General features: G+C 39.9%; 1 protein-coding gene across 1 annotated transcript in view; it reads left to right on the forward strand.

Annotated features, from left to right (window-relative positions):
- LOC137643600 (dnaJ homolog subfamily C member 1) overlaps positions 1–16,951 on the forward strand; it is a 298,910-nt gene extending 281,959 nt beyond the window's left edge. Inside the window, exon 7 of the mRNA XM_068376321.1 lies at positions 16,859–16,951. Coding sequence (XP_068232422.1) covers positions 16,859–16,951 — 93 coding nt within the window. The remainder of the gene's footprint in view (positions 1–16,858) is intronic.
- Positions 16,952–17,839: the final 888 nt, after the last annotated feature.

The raw sequence follows: 17,839 nt of genomic DNA on the forward strand, positions 1-17,839 counted from the left end.
CGTGGCTTCCTCCTTGAACTTTTTTCCAGTATATGTCCTTGGAGGGACTGGAGGCATATCCTGTTTGGAAGTCCACTTGGGGTTTCTTCGGGAAGGATCTGAAGCAATTGGAGGAGATACGTCATTTTGTGGTGGCTGCGGGAAGTGTTATCAACCCCGCTGCAACGACATAGCCCACAATGCATCCTAGGGCACTCCAGCTTGTTATTAACAATGAGTAAACATTGGTTTTTTGCTTCAAGGACAAAAGGGAAAAATGCATTTCATCATTTCTCTTTTCAGGTTCACATGTGTCTTTCTGACTCTGTGTGTGTTCCTTCAGTGCTACAGCCTAACTGTCTAATTGGTAGTTAAGCTATATCTCATTTGGTTCGGGTGATTACCCCGTTTTTTGTACAGGCGTGATCATGTGTCTATTGATCAGGTTTATCTTGTCATAATTTCCCTATGGTTTCTTATGTCATGTATTTGTCCCCTAATGTTACCTTATGTCTGGGTAACGATGGGATGTATTTACTTTGTACAAAAACTTTTCCATATGTGGTTAATGATGATTGCTCGTTAACCTTGGCACTGATTCTTGTGAGTAAAAGGCTGTGAATTGTTACGTGCCTTTTGATTTTACGCCCTACTATTATAATTATAATTACTGTGGCGGCATTAACTTTTAGTGTGCCTTCTCATTATTATCCTTCCTGAACATAATTGGATTTAGTTTTCTGGCAGGTTTTGGTTCCATACATCTCACCTATGATGCCTCCTTTAGTTTCGGGTTTCTTAAGGTTCCCGACACTAGACTCAGGCGATTTTCCAATTGCGGAGGGCGGTCCTTTGGTCCTTATTGCCTCCTTGTTGGACCATCATGCTTGTCAATATTGCCTCCGAACTGTTCTGGGATATTTTGTTGAGAGTGATACCTATGCCTTGACGGAGTAATCCTGTAAGTACATTTTGGTATTGGGACCTCTCTCTTTGAGGCTTCGCACCGAGGCATAGGTAATTCTCTGGTACACTTCCATCAGGACGACATGGCTCAAGCACAAAAAAAAGAAAAAAAGAAAAACGAACTTTGACGCAGGAAAAATCTAATTTTGAGTGAGATGGCCATGTCGTCCTGATGGCCCACCCGTCACAATGTCCCTCCCCGATGCCTCGTCGGATGCCTCTTCTCACGGTAGTTACGCTGCTATGTGGAATGAGTTTATCAGAGACGAACAGTACTATGAGGGGAGAGGATATGTAACAGCTCCTCACCTATCCTCCTCCTTAGATTCTTAGACTGGGTTAAGTCTGTTTGGGGTTCAGATATCTATGGTTATCTACGGATACGTCCTTGTTATACACGATATCTTAGGATAGTCGTTCTGGGGGTAGAACCCCGTGATACTTGATGGTAATTCTCTTGTAATATCACTCTCAGAAATATTATACAGTAGGAAGCTGCTGAAAGGAACTTCCATCAGGACGACATAGCTATCTCACCCAAAAGTAGATTTTTTCTTATGTCAAAATCCATTTTAATTGAATATTCTTTTATTTTCTATATGAAATAAATGATATCGGCGTTAGCAGATTCTCTCTCTTTCTCTCTCTCTCTCTCTCTCTCTCTCTCTCTCTCTCTCTCTCTCGATTGATCGATCGATCGATTGATCCATTTCGTTTCTAAAGCAGTATTGCATTCTAGAAAATTACCATTATTTAAATAGTTATTTGAGCTTTAATAAAACATTTATGTACTTTTGATTTAACCTTTGGGTGTATTTTATCAATCTTAAGTATTTTGGGTGCCATGATCAGTTCAGCTGATCTGAACACAGCACCCAAAATACTTGGATTGATAATATACACCGGAAATTTAAAACAAAAACAGGTTAATGTTTTATTAAAGCACAATTAACTATTCAAATAATCGTAATTTTCTAAAAGGCAATAATGCTTCCGAAACGAAATTGAGTATTTCGGGAGATATATCATATTTACTATAAGAAACAATAATAACTTGACCTATCATTTTCCAATTAGCATATCAATTCCAATGGTTTTATTTGAAATGCACCTCTCATATTTCATTTACTTGCACTGTGAGTTGAATCGCGTAACGTTAACCGGTTAAAATGAGTTTCATTCATGTTGCCGATGCACGATATTTTATAGTTTTTAGCTCTGCGGTGCTTGATTTTAAAGGCTCAATAGAAACTTAGCAAAGAAACAAAGATTTCCTTTATTACTCAGAGAGAGAAAGAGAAAGAGAGAGAGAGAGAAATATGAATGATTTGAAGATTTCTGGCATCTGACATCAAATAATAGAGAACTAATACTCTCTCTCTCTCTCTCTCTCTCTCTCTCTCTCTCTCTCTCTCTCTCTCTCTCTCTCTCTCTCTCTCTCTCTCTCTCTCTGAGTAATAAAGGAAATCTTTGTTTCTTTGCTAAGTTTCTATTGAGCCTTTTTGGGCTCAGGCCATGTCGTCCTGATGGAAGGTTCCTTCAGTAGCTTTCTAAGGGTAAATATGACTACAAAAGATATTCCCAGAGAATTAAACTAAAGGTTTCACAGAATTCTAACTTCTGGCGCGAGTACCCATAAGGTTTCCCTTTAGGGTATCGTATAATAACGGGACGTATGCTTGACACGCCACATAGCTATCTGCACCCCACACAGCGTTTACGCTTCGAGGGGGAAGCTGGTGGCAAGTTATGGGAGGAGCCGATACAAAGTTCTCCTCCTCCGTTACTGTTACGGTACTCAGATGACGTCATGAACGACGCCATGTTGACTATTAAGTATCGTGCATTGGCAACATGAATGAAACTCCTTTTAATCGGTTAACGTTATGCGATTCAACTTACAGTGCAAGTAAATGAAATATGAGAGGTGCATTTCAACTGTGATACCTCTGGATACGAAAGTTTCTGCTTACGAAAAATTCAGGGTACGAAAAGCGATACGAAGATTTTTATGCCCCAGTATACGAAAAAAATTTCAGGATACGAAAAGCTTACGAGATCCCAACTCGTCGCTGAGAGTAATTTTAAAAAGCGCGCGCCGCCAGACTTTGAACTTGGGTAAACTCACTTACAGCCTCCCGCTCACCCACTGGTTATCTCCTTACTCAGATGCTAGCTGCCGCCTTAAGATCCTGCTTTCCTATTGGTCGGCAACTATCCCACCTTGCTTACGCACGGGCGTTCATCTCTCTCTCTCTCTCTTTTTGTTCCGACTGCAGTATCGTTAACATTGACTTCGTGTGCTTTCGCTTGTTTGACGTAGTGTTAAATACATTCGTACGCCACGTGTTATCGTTATTAAACATTCTTTACTGTGTACTGTACTGTATTAGTGTTTACTACATAGTATATAACGTACGTAGTGTATTATTGAGCTTAATACTGTAGCCATGGGTCCCAAGAATGTTGCCGAAGGAAAGAAGATGATGATGATGCTCTCGATGGAGACGAAACTCGAAATCGTAAAAAAGTACGAGTCTGGCATGCGTTTAAGTGTGATCACCAAAGAGTATGGCCGGAATCCGTCTACAATAAGCACCATCCTGAAGCAGAAGGCGGCCATCAAAGCAGCAGCACCTTCTAAGGGCGTCACTATTTTCTCCAACAAGAGAACCCACTTGCATGACGAGATGGAGAGGCTGCTTCTTGTGTGGATCAAAGACAAAGAGACACCATCACTGAGACTACAATTTGCCAGAAGGCCTCCGCCATTTTCGGTGTTCTCGTGCGTTCTCAGGCCGAAGAAGGGGCAGGAAAAGGAACATCCCAGTAGGAACCCCCAGAGTTCAAGGCTTCTCGGGGATGGTTCGAGAAATTCAAGAGAAGGACTGGTATTCATTCAGTGGTACGGCATGGGAAGGCAGCCAGCTCGGACACGAAGGTCGCCGAAACCTTTATTAAAACGTTTGACGAGTTGACTCTGCAGGAAGGCTACAGTTCGCAGCAAGTTTTCAATTGCGACTAAACTGGGCTTTCCTGGAAGAAAATGCCTCGTCGGACGTTCATCACGGCGGAGGAGAAGAGGCTACCCGGACATAAGCCTATGAAGGACAGGCTTACCCTTGCTTTTTGCGCAAACGCCAGTGATGACTGCAAGATAAAGCCCCTGCTGGTGTACCATTCTGAAAATCCCGAGCCTTCAAAGCCCACAAAATCATCAAGGAGAACCTTCCCGTGATGTGGAGGGCGAATGCTAAAGCCTGGGTAACGAGGCAACTTTTTATTGATTGGGTAAATGTCTGCTTTGGTCCGACTGTCCAAAAATATTTGGAAGAAAAGCGCCTCCCTATGAAATGTCTGCTGGTGTTGGACAATGCTCCAGCTCACCCTCCTGGCCTCGAGGAATATCTTCTGGCCGAGTATTCCTTCATAAAGGTTCTGTATCTACCACCTAACACCACCCCTCTCCTCAAGCCCATGGACCAGCAAGTTATTTCTAATTTCAAAAAATTGTACATGAAGCATCTCTTCCAGAGATGTTTCCAAGTGACAGAAAGTACAAACCTCACTCTGCGTGAATTCTGGAAAGATCACTTTAATATTGTGATATGCCTCAAACTCATCGATCTCGCTTGGCAGGAAGTTTCGAGGCGTACCCTGAACTCATCTTGGAGGAAGCTGTGGCCTGATGTTGTCTCTGCACGAGACTTCGAGGGGTTCGGGACGATCCTGAACCCATTCAGCAGTCTGAGGTGGCTGACACCGTACATCTTGGTACGTCCATGGGGCTGGAAGTTAGTGCCGAGGATATAGATGAACTTATCGAAGAGCACCACAAGGAGTTGACAACGGACGACCTGAAGGAGTTGGAGACGATGCAAATGAGGGTTGTTCAAGAGCAGTTCTCTAGCGGTGATGAGGAGGATGTTACACCTTTGAAAACGTCAGACATTAAGGAAATTCTCGCCTGTTTCCATAAAATGGCAGACTACGTCGAAAAGGAACATCCAGAAAAAGTTTATACCAACCGTGCGCTTCAACACTGCAATGACGTTTGCCTAACGCATTTTAGAAATGTGTTGAAAAGTAGGCAGAAACAAGCTTCCATGGATAGTTTCTTATTAAAGAGGCCAGCTGTATTAGTAGGCCAAGACGAAGGTGAAAGTGAAAAAAAGAAACAGAAAAGAGGAAGTGATGAAGTAGAAGGTGAAAGTAAAGAAAAGAAACAGAAAAAAGAAAGTGATGAAGAAGTAGAAGAAATTTAGAAAATGTGAAAAACGTAAAATTATAAAAAAGCAAAAAAAAAAAAAAATCAATTTTAAGTTTTATGTTACCGTTAAGTGTTAAAGTAATTTTTTCTTTCATTTTATAGTTTACCATACGTAATGTTAAGTGTTAATTATTTCTGCCATTTTTTATTTCGTAAAGTTTAAGTGTTAATGTGTTAAGTGTGTAAATTATTGTACGTAGTCTGTCACTTGCTACGTTTTCTGCCTTATGCCATCCTCCGCTGCCGCGACTTCGCTATCGGACATCGTCTCAATCAAAAGGTAAGTTTCAGCTTTTTTGTTAATTAACTGTACCTTTTTTTCAGGGTATCAACCCTTAATTTAGGTGTACAGGTAACAATACACCTTCACTGATCCAAATGCTTTACATACAGTACCGTAACTTTTGTACAGTAGTAAAGAAAACGGACCGTTTTCTTAGGGCTTGGAGGGGATAACTAGGCTATAACTACATTATTGAATAATCTCATGGTGGTTTCTGGAATGGATTAGGCTGTTTTTAACGGTTGTGTTAATTATTGAATGATAGAAATGGCTGCATTGCATGTTTATTACTACAGTTTAGCGCGTTTATGAAAGAAAAGGTGTCTTTTCGTGAGGCTTTGAACGGATTAGGCTATTTACATGTAAAACGTGACTCAGGATACAAAAAAATCAGCATACGAAACCGTATCCTGAACGGATTACTTTCGTATGCTGAGGCATCACTGTAAAACTATTGGAATTGATATGCTAATTGGAAAATGATAGGTCAAGTTATTATTGTTTCTTATAGTAAATATGAAATATCCTTTGGTAGTATGGCTTAATAATAAGGGGGTTATTTGATCCGAAAAGTGAGGTTGACAACAGACTAGGCAGGGTTGATCAGCTGATTTGAATGTAAACAATGCATAAGGTTATAATTCTCTTATGTTTTTAATCATAAATACGATACTAAAGTATGAATATTACATGCATTATTATTGGATACAGTTAAATGAAACACCGAGGAGAGCAGGGAGAGAGAAGGACGAAACAATATGACAAAAGAACCATAGACACGAGATAGGGGGTAGGAGGCGGTAGCCAAGTAACTTCTTGCACATTCCCTCTGCTAAATCTACGCTAAATCAAATAAATGAAAGAAATCAATGAATTTGGGAAATGTGAGAAGAAGGAATGAAAAATGTGAATGGGAATACGTGAAAGGAGGGATAAGAAAGCGGTTTAGAATGATTGATAAGATGAAAATGACAATTGAATGCTAGAAAAGAGAAGAGTAATTGCGAAAAATAAAGAGAATCAAAAGAGCTTGAAGGATACGTTGGAGATGTGTGTGGGAGAGAAAAGTAAATGTATGAAAGGGATTTGGGAAGGAATTGGGAAAAGGATTAAGGATTTAATAATAATAAGTGAAAGACAATAATGATGTGAAGGAGATATCTTACTAATATGTAGGATAGGCTATATCAGCGAGGTAATTCTGTGAATGTGAATGGTCATATCAGTGGGATAATATGGTGAAAGTGAATATAGGTTGACGACGGACTAGCAGATTTGATCAACTGATTTGAATGTAAACAGTGTGAGATTATAATTCGCTATGCTTTTAATTGTAAATACGATACTAAAATGGGGATATTACATGCATTATTATTGGATACAGTTAAATGAAACACCTGTTTAATCAAAGTCCATTTTATTTCAATTATAGGTGTAATTTTTTACCATAGTAAATTGATAAGTGATACCTCGGTAGTCGAACGACTCTATACTCGAACAATTCGGAGTTCGACCAAAATTTTCGAGAAATTTTTGCTGCGGTGCTCGACCAAAAATTCGGTACTCGACCAGCCGAACACGTGACGACCGCATGGGCTTTGTGATGATCGCGCCATCTCGGCCACTCTCGCTTGTTCGGGAAGCATCAGTTCTCTCGAGAGCGTCACTCAGACAACGCGCGATCAGCATTCGTTGTGATTTAGTGATTTTCAGTGCTTTTAATTGCTTTTTTAGCTTTCATAATGAGTCCCAAGAAAGTAATGAGTGTTAAGGGGAAGGAGAAGAGGAAAACAGTGCGAACAACGATCGAGTTGAAGAAGGAAATTATAGCGAAATATGAGAATGGTGTACGAGTGTCCGATTTAGCGGTAGAATACGGAATGGCGAAGTCGACCATTTCTACGTTTTTAAAGCATAAAGAAATGATTAAGAAGGTGAATGTTGCAACGGGAGTTACGGCGGTAACTAAGCAAAGGCCACAAGTGATTGAGGAGATGGAAAAGTTGCTTTTAATATTTATTAAAGAAAAACAGTTGGCCGGGGAAAGTGTTAGTGAAGCGTTCATTTGTGAAAAAGCGTTGCATATCTATGAAGAATTAGTGAAGAAAAGTCCGAGTACCAGTGAAAGTGATTCATTTACATTTAAAGCGAGCAGGGGTTGGTTTGAAAAGTTTCGTAATAGAACAGGTATTCATCGTGTTACTAGGCATGGGGAGGCAGCTAGTTCGGATCAAATTGCAGCCGATAAATACGTGGGGGAATTCGATCGGTACATAAATGAACAAAATTTGATCGCACAACAAGTCTTTAATTGTGATGAGACTGGGTTATTTTGGAAGAAAATGCCAGCCAATACGTACATTACCAAGGACGAGACGAAGATGCCAGGTCACAAGCCAATGAAAGATAGGCTAACATTGTTGCTGTGTGCAAATGCAAGTGGCGATTGCAAGATCAAACCCTTGTTAGTGTACCACTCGGACAACCCCCGGGTGTTCAAACGAAATAATATTTGTAAAAGTGCACTACCAGTTATGTGGCGCTCGAACACTAAATCTTGGGTCACAAGACAATTCTTTACTGAGTGGATAAACGAAGTGTTTGCCCCCCAGGTTAAGGCTTACCTCATTGAAAAGAGCTTGCCAATGAAATGTCTTCTGGTTATGGACAATGCTCCTGCACATCCTCCAGGTCTCGAGGATGACTTGAAAGAAGAATACAGCTTTATCAAAATCAAATTCTTGCCCCCCAATACTACTCCCATACTCCAGCCCATGGACCAACAGGTCATTTCAAACTTCAAAAAACTCTATACCAAGGCCCTTTTCAGAAAGTGTTTTGAAGTGACCAGTGACACGAAGTTGACCCTAAAGGAATTCTGGAAGGAACACTTCAGCATCCTCAACTCTGTTAACATGATTGACCAAGCTTGGCGAGGTGTGACCTATAGGACATTGAACTCTGCCTGGCGTAAGCTGTGGCCATCATGTGTCACAGAGAGGGAGTTTGAAGGTTTCCAACCAGAGGCGGGTCCAAGCACTGCTACCCCTGTAATTTCTGATGACACTGATGTCGTTGAGGAAATTGTTGTCATGGGCAGGAGTTTGGGGCTTGAGGTCGACAAGGATGATATTGATGAGCTTGTAGAAAGCCATTCTACCGAGTTGACTGTGGAGGAATTGTTGCACCTGCAACAACAACAGCAGCAGGATCTGATTGTGGAGCAGGAATCTTCAGAAGAGGATGAGGTAAGGGAGGATGTTCCAAGTTCTCTCATCAATGAAATTTGTTCCAAGTGGGCAGATGTGCAGGCTTTTGCTGAAAAATACCACCCAGAAATTGCAGTAGCAAACCGGGCAGTGCATATGTTTAATGATAGTGTCATGTATCATTTTCGAAGAATACTGCAGAGGAGGAAGAAACAATTAACAATAGACCAGTTTTTCACAAAAGAAAAGAAAGCTGCTACATCAAAGCCTGTTTCTCCTCCAAAGAAGAGACAAAGAAGAGAAGAAACCCCTGAAATAGATCTGCCCACCCTTTCATTGGAGAGAGAAACAACTCCTGAAGGAGAACTACCCCGCCACATCATGGAAGGGGACTCTCCTTCCAAGCAGTAACCTCCCCCTTCCATCCTCTCCACATCCATCCCTGTATGCCATCGAACCGCTGCTCAAAGGTATGTTCACTACAGTACAGAAAATGGTTTAAAATTGTTTTATTTTAGTACAGTAAATGGTTTAAAATTGTTTTATAGGATTTTCTGACCAATTTCATACACATTTAGATAATTATTGTTGTTTAGGTACACGTTTTATTAATATTTTGGGCCTGTTCGAGTGCTTGGGAACGGAATAGAATATATACCATTATTTCTTATGGGGAAAAAAAATTCGGTACTCGAACAAATCGGAGGTCGAACACGGATCTCGAACGGATTATGGTCGAGTACCGAGGTATCACTGGGTACACTGTACAGAGAGAGCTAGGACCACCTGGATGTAAAGATAGGTAGTGGCATGCAGCGCTTACAGTGTAATCATCACCCAGCTAGAATTTTGTCCCAATTTTTATGAGAATTTTTATTTAATAGGTATTGCATTGTTCCTGGCTATCCCAATGCTGTTGCCAACTATTAGAAATCATATTCTTAATGTTGGGTAAACAATCGTCACAAAGATTTTTTTGATTTCTCCTTGGCTGCGAAAAACCAAAAACGCGAAGGAAGAAACCACAATTAACGTGGCCCAACTGTACGTTACTCGTATAGTAAGTGCAATATAGGAACACCAATTGGCAACACTCAGCATATACTGTATAAGTTGTAAATGGAAAATTATATCCTGTCTTGCAACTTTTTTTCTGAAGGTCACTTGCAGTTAGAAAACTGGTTTCCTTTCAGTGTGCTTCAGGCATTTATGCAGAGAAGGTAATTTGTTTTGCTTCTTTCACAATGAGAGGCATAAAGAAGAGGCATTTATCTTTGAATGGAGTACTAGATGAGAAGTTTGATAATGATAAAAAAAATAATAGTAATGCATGTGCAATATATTTCAGTATTATGTAGCCTTTTGAAGTAAAATAATAGTAGTATTAATTGTTTTTTATTCCATCATCAAATTAATATTGCTACATTTAACAACAAATATGTATTATAAGCATAAAGATTAATATTAACTTTGGAAAACTATCATTAGTGAAATGACTGCTAACTGCAAGAAAAAAGTATGGCGGTACGTTTCTGGAGATTTTTTTCAAGTGTCAAGTGGGAACTTGTTGCTCCAGGAAAGTCTCCCTGCGTCAGTTCCTAGATCAACAGGGGAGAATAAGGAGCACTAACACTCAGGGCACAAACACCCTGCTAATAACTTTACTGACGTAGTTCACTAACCATCACCCTTAAATGCTAAAAAGGAAATTATACTCTGTCTAGAGGCCGGAGAACTCAACGCGTGAAATAAAAGTAATTTAATGGCCTACTCTAGCTTTGTCAGGTCTAAGGTCATCTACACTCTTAGGCTCTGTTTCGGCTCCGTCCCAGGGACCCCAGTGAGATGCTAGACAGGAATCTTACGTTAAGTAATGATTGAGACAATGGCAAAAAATGGGAGCAGTGATTTAAAGTAAAGTTTAAAGATATGGATCTTTAACTTTGAGGCAGATAGATTCAATACCAAGTCACTCGCTAACCCTTAATTGAAGTTATTTACTCCTTTCAAAATATCAGGTATACTGTCCCGAGATTAAATATTCACAATAGACATAATCAAATAAATGGAGGAGTAGAAGTACGACGAGGTTTAATTAACCTAATCTTGATTTATTATAAAAGTTTACAATGAAGGAAATGGACATCTGAACAAAAAAGTAAAAACATCAAAACAAAATGTGATGTAATAAAAGAACTTCAAAATAATAAAAAACGGTTGCTTAGACACGTGGTCTTCTGCAATGGTTAATAATCAAAATTGGGTTGGACATGTGGCCCGGTGACACTGAGACTGCTAGTCTCAAAAGCAAAAATGATATACAAACTGTACATACAATCCCACCGCACACCACCCGAAATATGTGATTGATAGTTAAACCTAAATTAAATAAAAGTTAATCTAAGCTAAAAATGTGGGAATGAGTGGCCATGTATTTTTACCTGCGCTCCTTACAGAAGACAGTCCTTTTCCTCAATTGGCTATTGACCTATGGTTGCACACTTTGCACCTTGCATTCTTGACTGGCCCACCCCTGGAATCCTCGCTTGTGTGTAGATAGAGTCTCCCAGGCTCGTACCTTCCCTATCTCCAGCAGCAGGTCCTTGTGTGAGTATAGTTTTGGGAGGGGGGTTGAGCGAGAGGTGCAGATTCACTGACCAGGCCGGTCAGCCAGTCACCACAATAGCTTCCGAACGAATGGGGCAAGCCTAGGGTCGTGCGGGTTCACCTGGCTTCACCTTTCTAGACAGGTGAGAGGCACAATGCACAGGGTAGCCCAGTGGAGGTGCCATATCGGGACTTTAGTACAGGGCAATATATTGTTGTAAGGAGTGTATAGGAGGCAGGATTTTGCACAAAATACTTGAGAAAATTTTGCTGCTTTAAGGGAGTTTACATATACAACAATCCTACCTATTCTGGCTTGCTAAAAATTAAGAGTTTAAATAGTAATTTAGCAATGGGCTGGTGTGATGGGCATACATCTTAAAATTAACAGACCTTAATTGGGACTGAGAAATAAAAGCTGCATTTGAGTCAGCTGCATTAAAATTATATTAAAAACCAGTTTAATTTTTTATCTCGAGACACGTAGTTTGAGGAAAGAACCAACATACGCCGGGGTAAGACCCTTGCTGTGCGTATCTACTGTCAACAAGCTTAGTTGATTTGAAATAGTTTTCCCGATGTTTTGGTTAAGAAAACTTAATGTAGGAGAGAATGTTTAAGGGGTACCTACACTTTGTAGAGAGCCTAAATACAAAAGGAAGAAGAGTGAAGAAAAATTCTTCACAACGTTAGCAGTGAGGAGGTCGGGGTGGGGACACTTAACAGGTTAAGATAGAAATTTGTTGTCCATCTTTGTTATTATTATTATTATTATTATTCCTAGCCAAACTACACCCCTAGTTGGAAAAGCAAGATGCTATAAGCCCAGGGGTTCCAATAGGGAAAAATATCCCTGTGAGGAAAGGAAATAAGGAAATAAATAAATGATGAGAACAAGTTAATTGTAAATCATTCTAAAACAGTAACATTGTCAAAATTAATATGTCCTATATAAACTATTAACAATGTCAAAAACATATGTCATATATAAACGATAAAAAGACTTGTCAGCCTGGTCAACATAAAAACATTTGCTCTAACTTTGAACTTTTGAAGTTCTACTGATTCCACTACCTTATTAGGAAGATCATTCCACAACTTGGTAACAGCTGGAATAAAACTTCTTGAATATTGTGTAGTATTGAGCCTCATGATGGAAAAGGCCTTGCTATTACAATTAACTGCCTGCCTAGTATTACGAACAGGATAGAATTGTCCAGTGAGATGTGAATGTAAAGGATGGTCAGAGTAGTAATAGGAAATATGCCTAGATTGCTCACTTTTTGGGGGGGTTGCCTGGATTGCTCACTTTTACTCATTGACTCAGTCACGTTTGCTAAGCTGGTCCCGTTTCCTCAGTTCGTCTGGTATGGGTCTGCCGGATCGACTCAGTTTGGGGATTTAAACGTAAGGTTATGTTTACAAACAACCCCCCCCCCAAGTACCCCCCCCCCCCCTTTCCACACTTTGACTCATTGACTCACCATGTCATGTTTGCTAAGCTTGTCCCGTTGACTCTGTCTGGTATGGGTCTGTCGGAGCAATATTAAAACGTAAGGTTATGTGTACTAACAACAACCCCCCTTCTCCCCCCCCCCCCCCCGCAGGTTGAGAGGGGGGCGTTTTCTGTGCGTAGCCACCGGCAGGCATGGAGTTCTCTATCTGAATGACCCATGCCCCCATATGGTGACATTGATCCTACCGACCACGCAGTTTGGTTTTTTTTTTTATTATTATAAGACACACATTTGTATGCAGACGAGGCCCTCCTCCCCCCTGACCACATTCCTTTCAATTTAAGCCTATGGAAAAGTACCCATGTCTCTGTCCATTTTTTCTTTTTTTAATCCTAAGGCACACTTTTGTGTGCCAACGTGATGCAATCGAGTTCACACGCCCCCGTTATCTCTCTCTCTCTCTCTCTCTCTCTCTCTCTCTCTCTCTCTCTCTCTCTCTCTCTCTCTCTCTCTCTCTCTCTCTCTCTCATCCCATTTGTTTTAAGGCCTTTCGCTTACATTAACATATATGGGTAATAATCACTTACATTGACATATATGGGTAATGAAAAACGTATTACAACTTAGTTTCTTTTATTATACGAAGCATACATCCAAAATAACATTTCGTGAATAAAGACAGCATTTAGTGGGACAAAAATCTGACCCTAAAAACATTCATTTGAAACCCTAACATTTGCACGCTTAAAAGCGGTAGGAAAACTTTTTTTAATTACGTTTCTTTAGCACTTGGCAAGTCTGCCTGGATTGCTCACTTTTACTCATTGACTCAGTCACGTTTGCTCACTTTTACTCATTGACTCAGTCACGTTTGCTAAGCTGGTCCTGTTTGCTTAGTTCGTCTGGTATGGGTCTGCCGGAGCGGCTCAATTTGGGGATTTAAACGTAAGGTTATGTTTACAAACAAACCCCCCACCCCATAGTTATGTTTACTAACAACCCCTCCCCCCCCCTCTTTCCACACTTGACTCATTGACTCACCATGTCACGTTTGCTAAGCTTGTCCCGTTGACTCAGTTTGTCTGGTATGGGTCTGTCGGAGCGACATTAAAACGTAAGGTTATATGTACTAACAACCCCCCCTTCTCTCCCCCCCCCTGCGGGTTGAGAAGGGGGCATTTTCTGTGAGTGGTCACCGGCACGCATGGAGTTCTCTATCTGAATGACCCATGCCCCTAGACAGTGACATTGATCCTATCGACCACGCAGTTTTTTTTTTTATTATTATTATAAGACACACATTTGTATGCAGACGAGGCCCTCCTCCCCCCTGACCACATTCCTTTCAATTTAAGCCTATGGAAAAGTACCCATGTCTCTGTCCATTTTTTTTTTTTTTAATCTTAAGACTCTCTCTCTCTCTCTCTCTCTCTCTCTCTCTCTCTCTCTCTCTCTCTCTCTCTCTCTCTCTCTCTCTCTCAGTCCATTTGTTTTAAGGCCTTTTGCTTACATTAACATAAATGGGTAATAACTGCTTACATTGACATATACGGGTAATAAAAAACGTATTACAACTTAGTTTCTTTTATTATACGAAGCATACATCCAAAATAACATTTCGTGATTAAAGACAGCATTTAGTGGGAAAAAAATCTGACCCTAAAAACATTCATTTGAAACCCTAACATTTGCACGCTTAAAAGCGGTAGGAATACTTTTATTGGTTACAGTACGCCCTGACATCGCAATATACATTTCGGGTTTGATCGGTGGTTATCACTCCCTGGGTTTCTCCAAACAAGAAAATAATTCTATTCTCGTTGACTTGCCTATCAAACGTTAAAAGGATTCTCGAATCCCCTTTTTTATTCTACTTCAAGCATATCCATCAATGCCATTTCAGGTTTGAAATTAAACGCGATGACTGTCCGACCCCGCTCGTAGCTATCATAATGAATTAGGTGATCATAAGTTGAGCCTAAAGATTTTAATGTCTCGTAGTAAAGATGAGAATAATTTTCGGGGAATTGTCAGTTTATGCCGTACAAAGTGGAACCATTCAGTGTGACCCCTATGTGCTTAAGATTATTATGATAAAAATAAATGGGATTCCTATTCAGAACACCATTGAAGCTTTCCATATTAACAATAGTGATGTATAACTTTTCTGGTATAACCTTATTAAAAGGTAAATCCAACGTTGCCTGCGTTTGATTAGGGGCTAGCGCGTATGTCCTGTAAAGTGTTTTATTAAAGACAGTTTCCACCATACTGTTGGGATTTGAAAGTGTCAGATGAAGGGCGAGTAAAGCCGGGGGGCGTGGGATGATTTTATCAATATGGAGCCTGGCTTGTTCTAGATGAAATCGAAATTCTTAGGCCTGTGCGGTGGAATTAATGAACCATGCATTTGGGGCTAAATCCAACTTGATACGAACGTCGATATTATCCATCAAATATTCATCTACTGAAACCACATCGAGCATAAGTGGATGAATAAGATGCAATCCTTCTCTTTTACCTTTAACAACCCACTCCTTTTCCATTTTGTTCAATTTTGTAAAATAATCGTCTTGTAAAACGTTTGAAATTGATGTTTCCTTGTAATCTTGGAAAACATATCCAAGCCGTCCGACTGTTTTGACGGTGTGAGACTTTGCTGTACCTAATAACTTTATGAAAGACCTGTAATTGAAATGGGGATTTGATTCTACGAGCCTTTCTCCGATATAAACTTGGCTCGACTTGAAGATTGTATTTGCTAAAGCACTGACAAATACAACATTTACATCATCCCCCAACATGCTCTCATCGGGGGCCGCGACTTTTAAATGCAGTTCAATATTCAAACTGGCTAAATCAATTAGTGTTCCTTCTACTCCATTGATACGTAATTCGAGATAACGATCAGTTATTGCTCCCCCCAATATAAGATTTGTTAGTAGAATAAAACTTGTTTGCCGATCAACCACGGAAGCTTCCACCAGTCGTAAACGATTAGGTCTGGGAAAAGCATCCACCACCCCTGCGGTGTATTTTCCGGTTGGGAGTTCGCTCCCTACAAGACCCGCAATTCTCGGTGCCACCAATGCCATGTTGAATGACTTCACACTAACGCCTATTTACCAGAACTAAATCACATTGCACTAAACTCGTATTTATATCCTATATTCCTACGTGATGAGATTTTCTTTTTATTTACTCTTTTTTTTTCCATTTCTTTTGACATTTTTCCTTTTCCTCCCTTTGCCAGTAACAATACGTCGTCCTGTTGATTTTAACGCCTCCAACCCTCTCTGTTTAAGGCTTGATTTGAAATCTCTTGTCCCTGTTGTAAATCTCCCATGACATTTTGCCCAAATTCAAGGGCCGAGGGCAGGACCGCCTTTGCCACAAAGGGCGCAACCCTATATAAAGTAGTTAGGTAATAAAGAGGTATTTAAGAACACATTCTGGCAAATCTATTACTGTATCAAAAATATTAGGGACATATTTTGGCGAATCAAGGTATTATAAACTTTAATTTGGTATAGTTTGTGACCAAGATACTAAACTAAGAGATTAGTTTAGGGTATTGAATGAGTTGGTTATTTTGGGTCTGTAAATTCCCTTTATCTCTTTTTACTGACCCACCTCCATCAGAGTATGGTCATCAGCAATATAAACATCAGGGGAACTTCATTGATATTAATTGAATTTTAATCATAATAACTTGCTACAATGTTTCTATACTGACCTGATGGACCTGTACATGCCCAGTCTCCTAACCACTGGCTAGTGATGTAAAGTAGATAGAGTTTAATTTTAACTTTACGCAAATCCAAAGGATGGTACAACCCACTCACAGCCTTACCGTCCGCTAGATTATCTCAATACTATACTAATTTAGTAGAGTGTAAGCAAGCTTTTAAGAGAGAAGCAATATGAACATCAGGTGAGTATAGAATACATTTTATTGCAAAGATTTGGATTTTAGCTGTTTTTTACTTTAGTTTCAGGCTCATCGATTAGAAAAATTTATAAAATATCATAAGACTGAAAAGTACAATAATGTAATTAAGGTATTTAAAATATGTATTTTTTTTAGTGTCCTAAGCCAGTAAGACCAGCTGCTCCAGTTTACAGTGGCCCTTGGACAGATGAGGATTTTAATGACCTTGCAAGACTTATGGCAAAGTAAGTAGAGTTTAGAAAAGTCCAAAATTAAATGAGACAAGTAACAGTATCTGAAATATTAATATGTGGATTGTTCTGCTGTCATTTTATATATACTACAGTATATCATTTTGTGTTTGTTACTGAATGAATATTTGCTAGTATAACTTTATTTTTTTTAACTAATGATTTTTCTATTTTAACATTTGCTCTTACACAAAATACAAACCATCGTCCTTTACTTAGGGGAACGATAACAGCAAAGGCCACCAGCCACCCATTGAGATACTACTGCTAGAGAGTTACGGGGTCTTTTAACTGGCCAGGTTGTACTACATTGGATCCTTCTCTGTGGTTACAGTTCATTTTCCCTTTGCCTACACACATCCATACTGAATAGTCTGGCCTATTCTTTAAATATTAGCCTCTGTCCTCATACACCTGACAACAGATTACCAAACAATTGTTCATTGGCTACTTTCCTCTTTAGCCATGGTAAGCAGCTCTTCTAGGAGGACATTGCAAAATCAAACCATTGTTCTCTAGTCTTGGGTAGTGCCATAGCCTCTGTACCATGTCTTCCACTGTCTTGGGCTAGAGTTCGCTTGGTTGAGGGTACACTCAAGCACACTACCCTATTTTATTTCTCTTCCTCTTGTTTTGTTAAAGTTTTTATAGTTTATATAGGAGATATTTATTTTAATGTTGTTACTCGTAAAATATTCTATTTTAAACATCTGACTTACCCTGACGTCCGGCAGAGATTTCAAAACTCGCGGCAATCGCAGATTGGGTAGCCAGGTGTACCACCTGTGCGCCCTCTAGCGAGGTACCTGGAACCATTCCATGATTCCTCAGAGCTTCCCTGCCGCTCACGCCGGCAACATCGTTGGATTTTTCACTCGGTGTAACC

The sequence above is a fragment of the Palaemon carinicauda genome, chromosome 7, assembly GCF_036898095.1.
Source record: "Palaemon carinicauda isolate YSFRI2023 chromosome 7, ASM3689809v2, whole genome shotgun sequence".
NCBI classification, from domain to species: domain Eukaryota; kingdom Metazoa; phylum Arthropoda; class Malacostraca; order Decapoda; family Palaemonidae; genus Palaemon; species Palaemon carinicauda.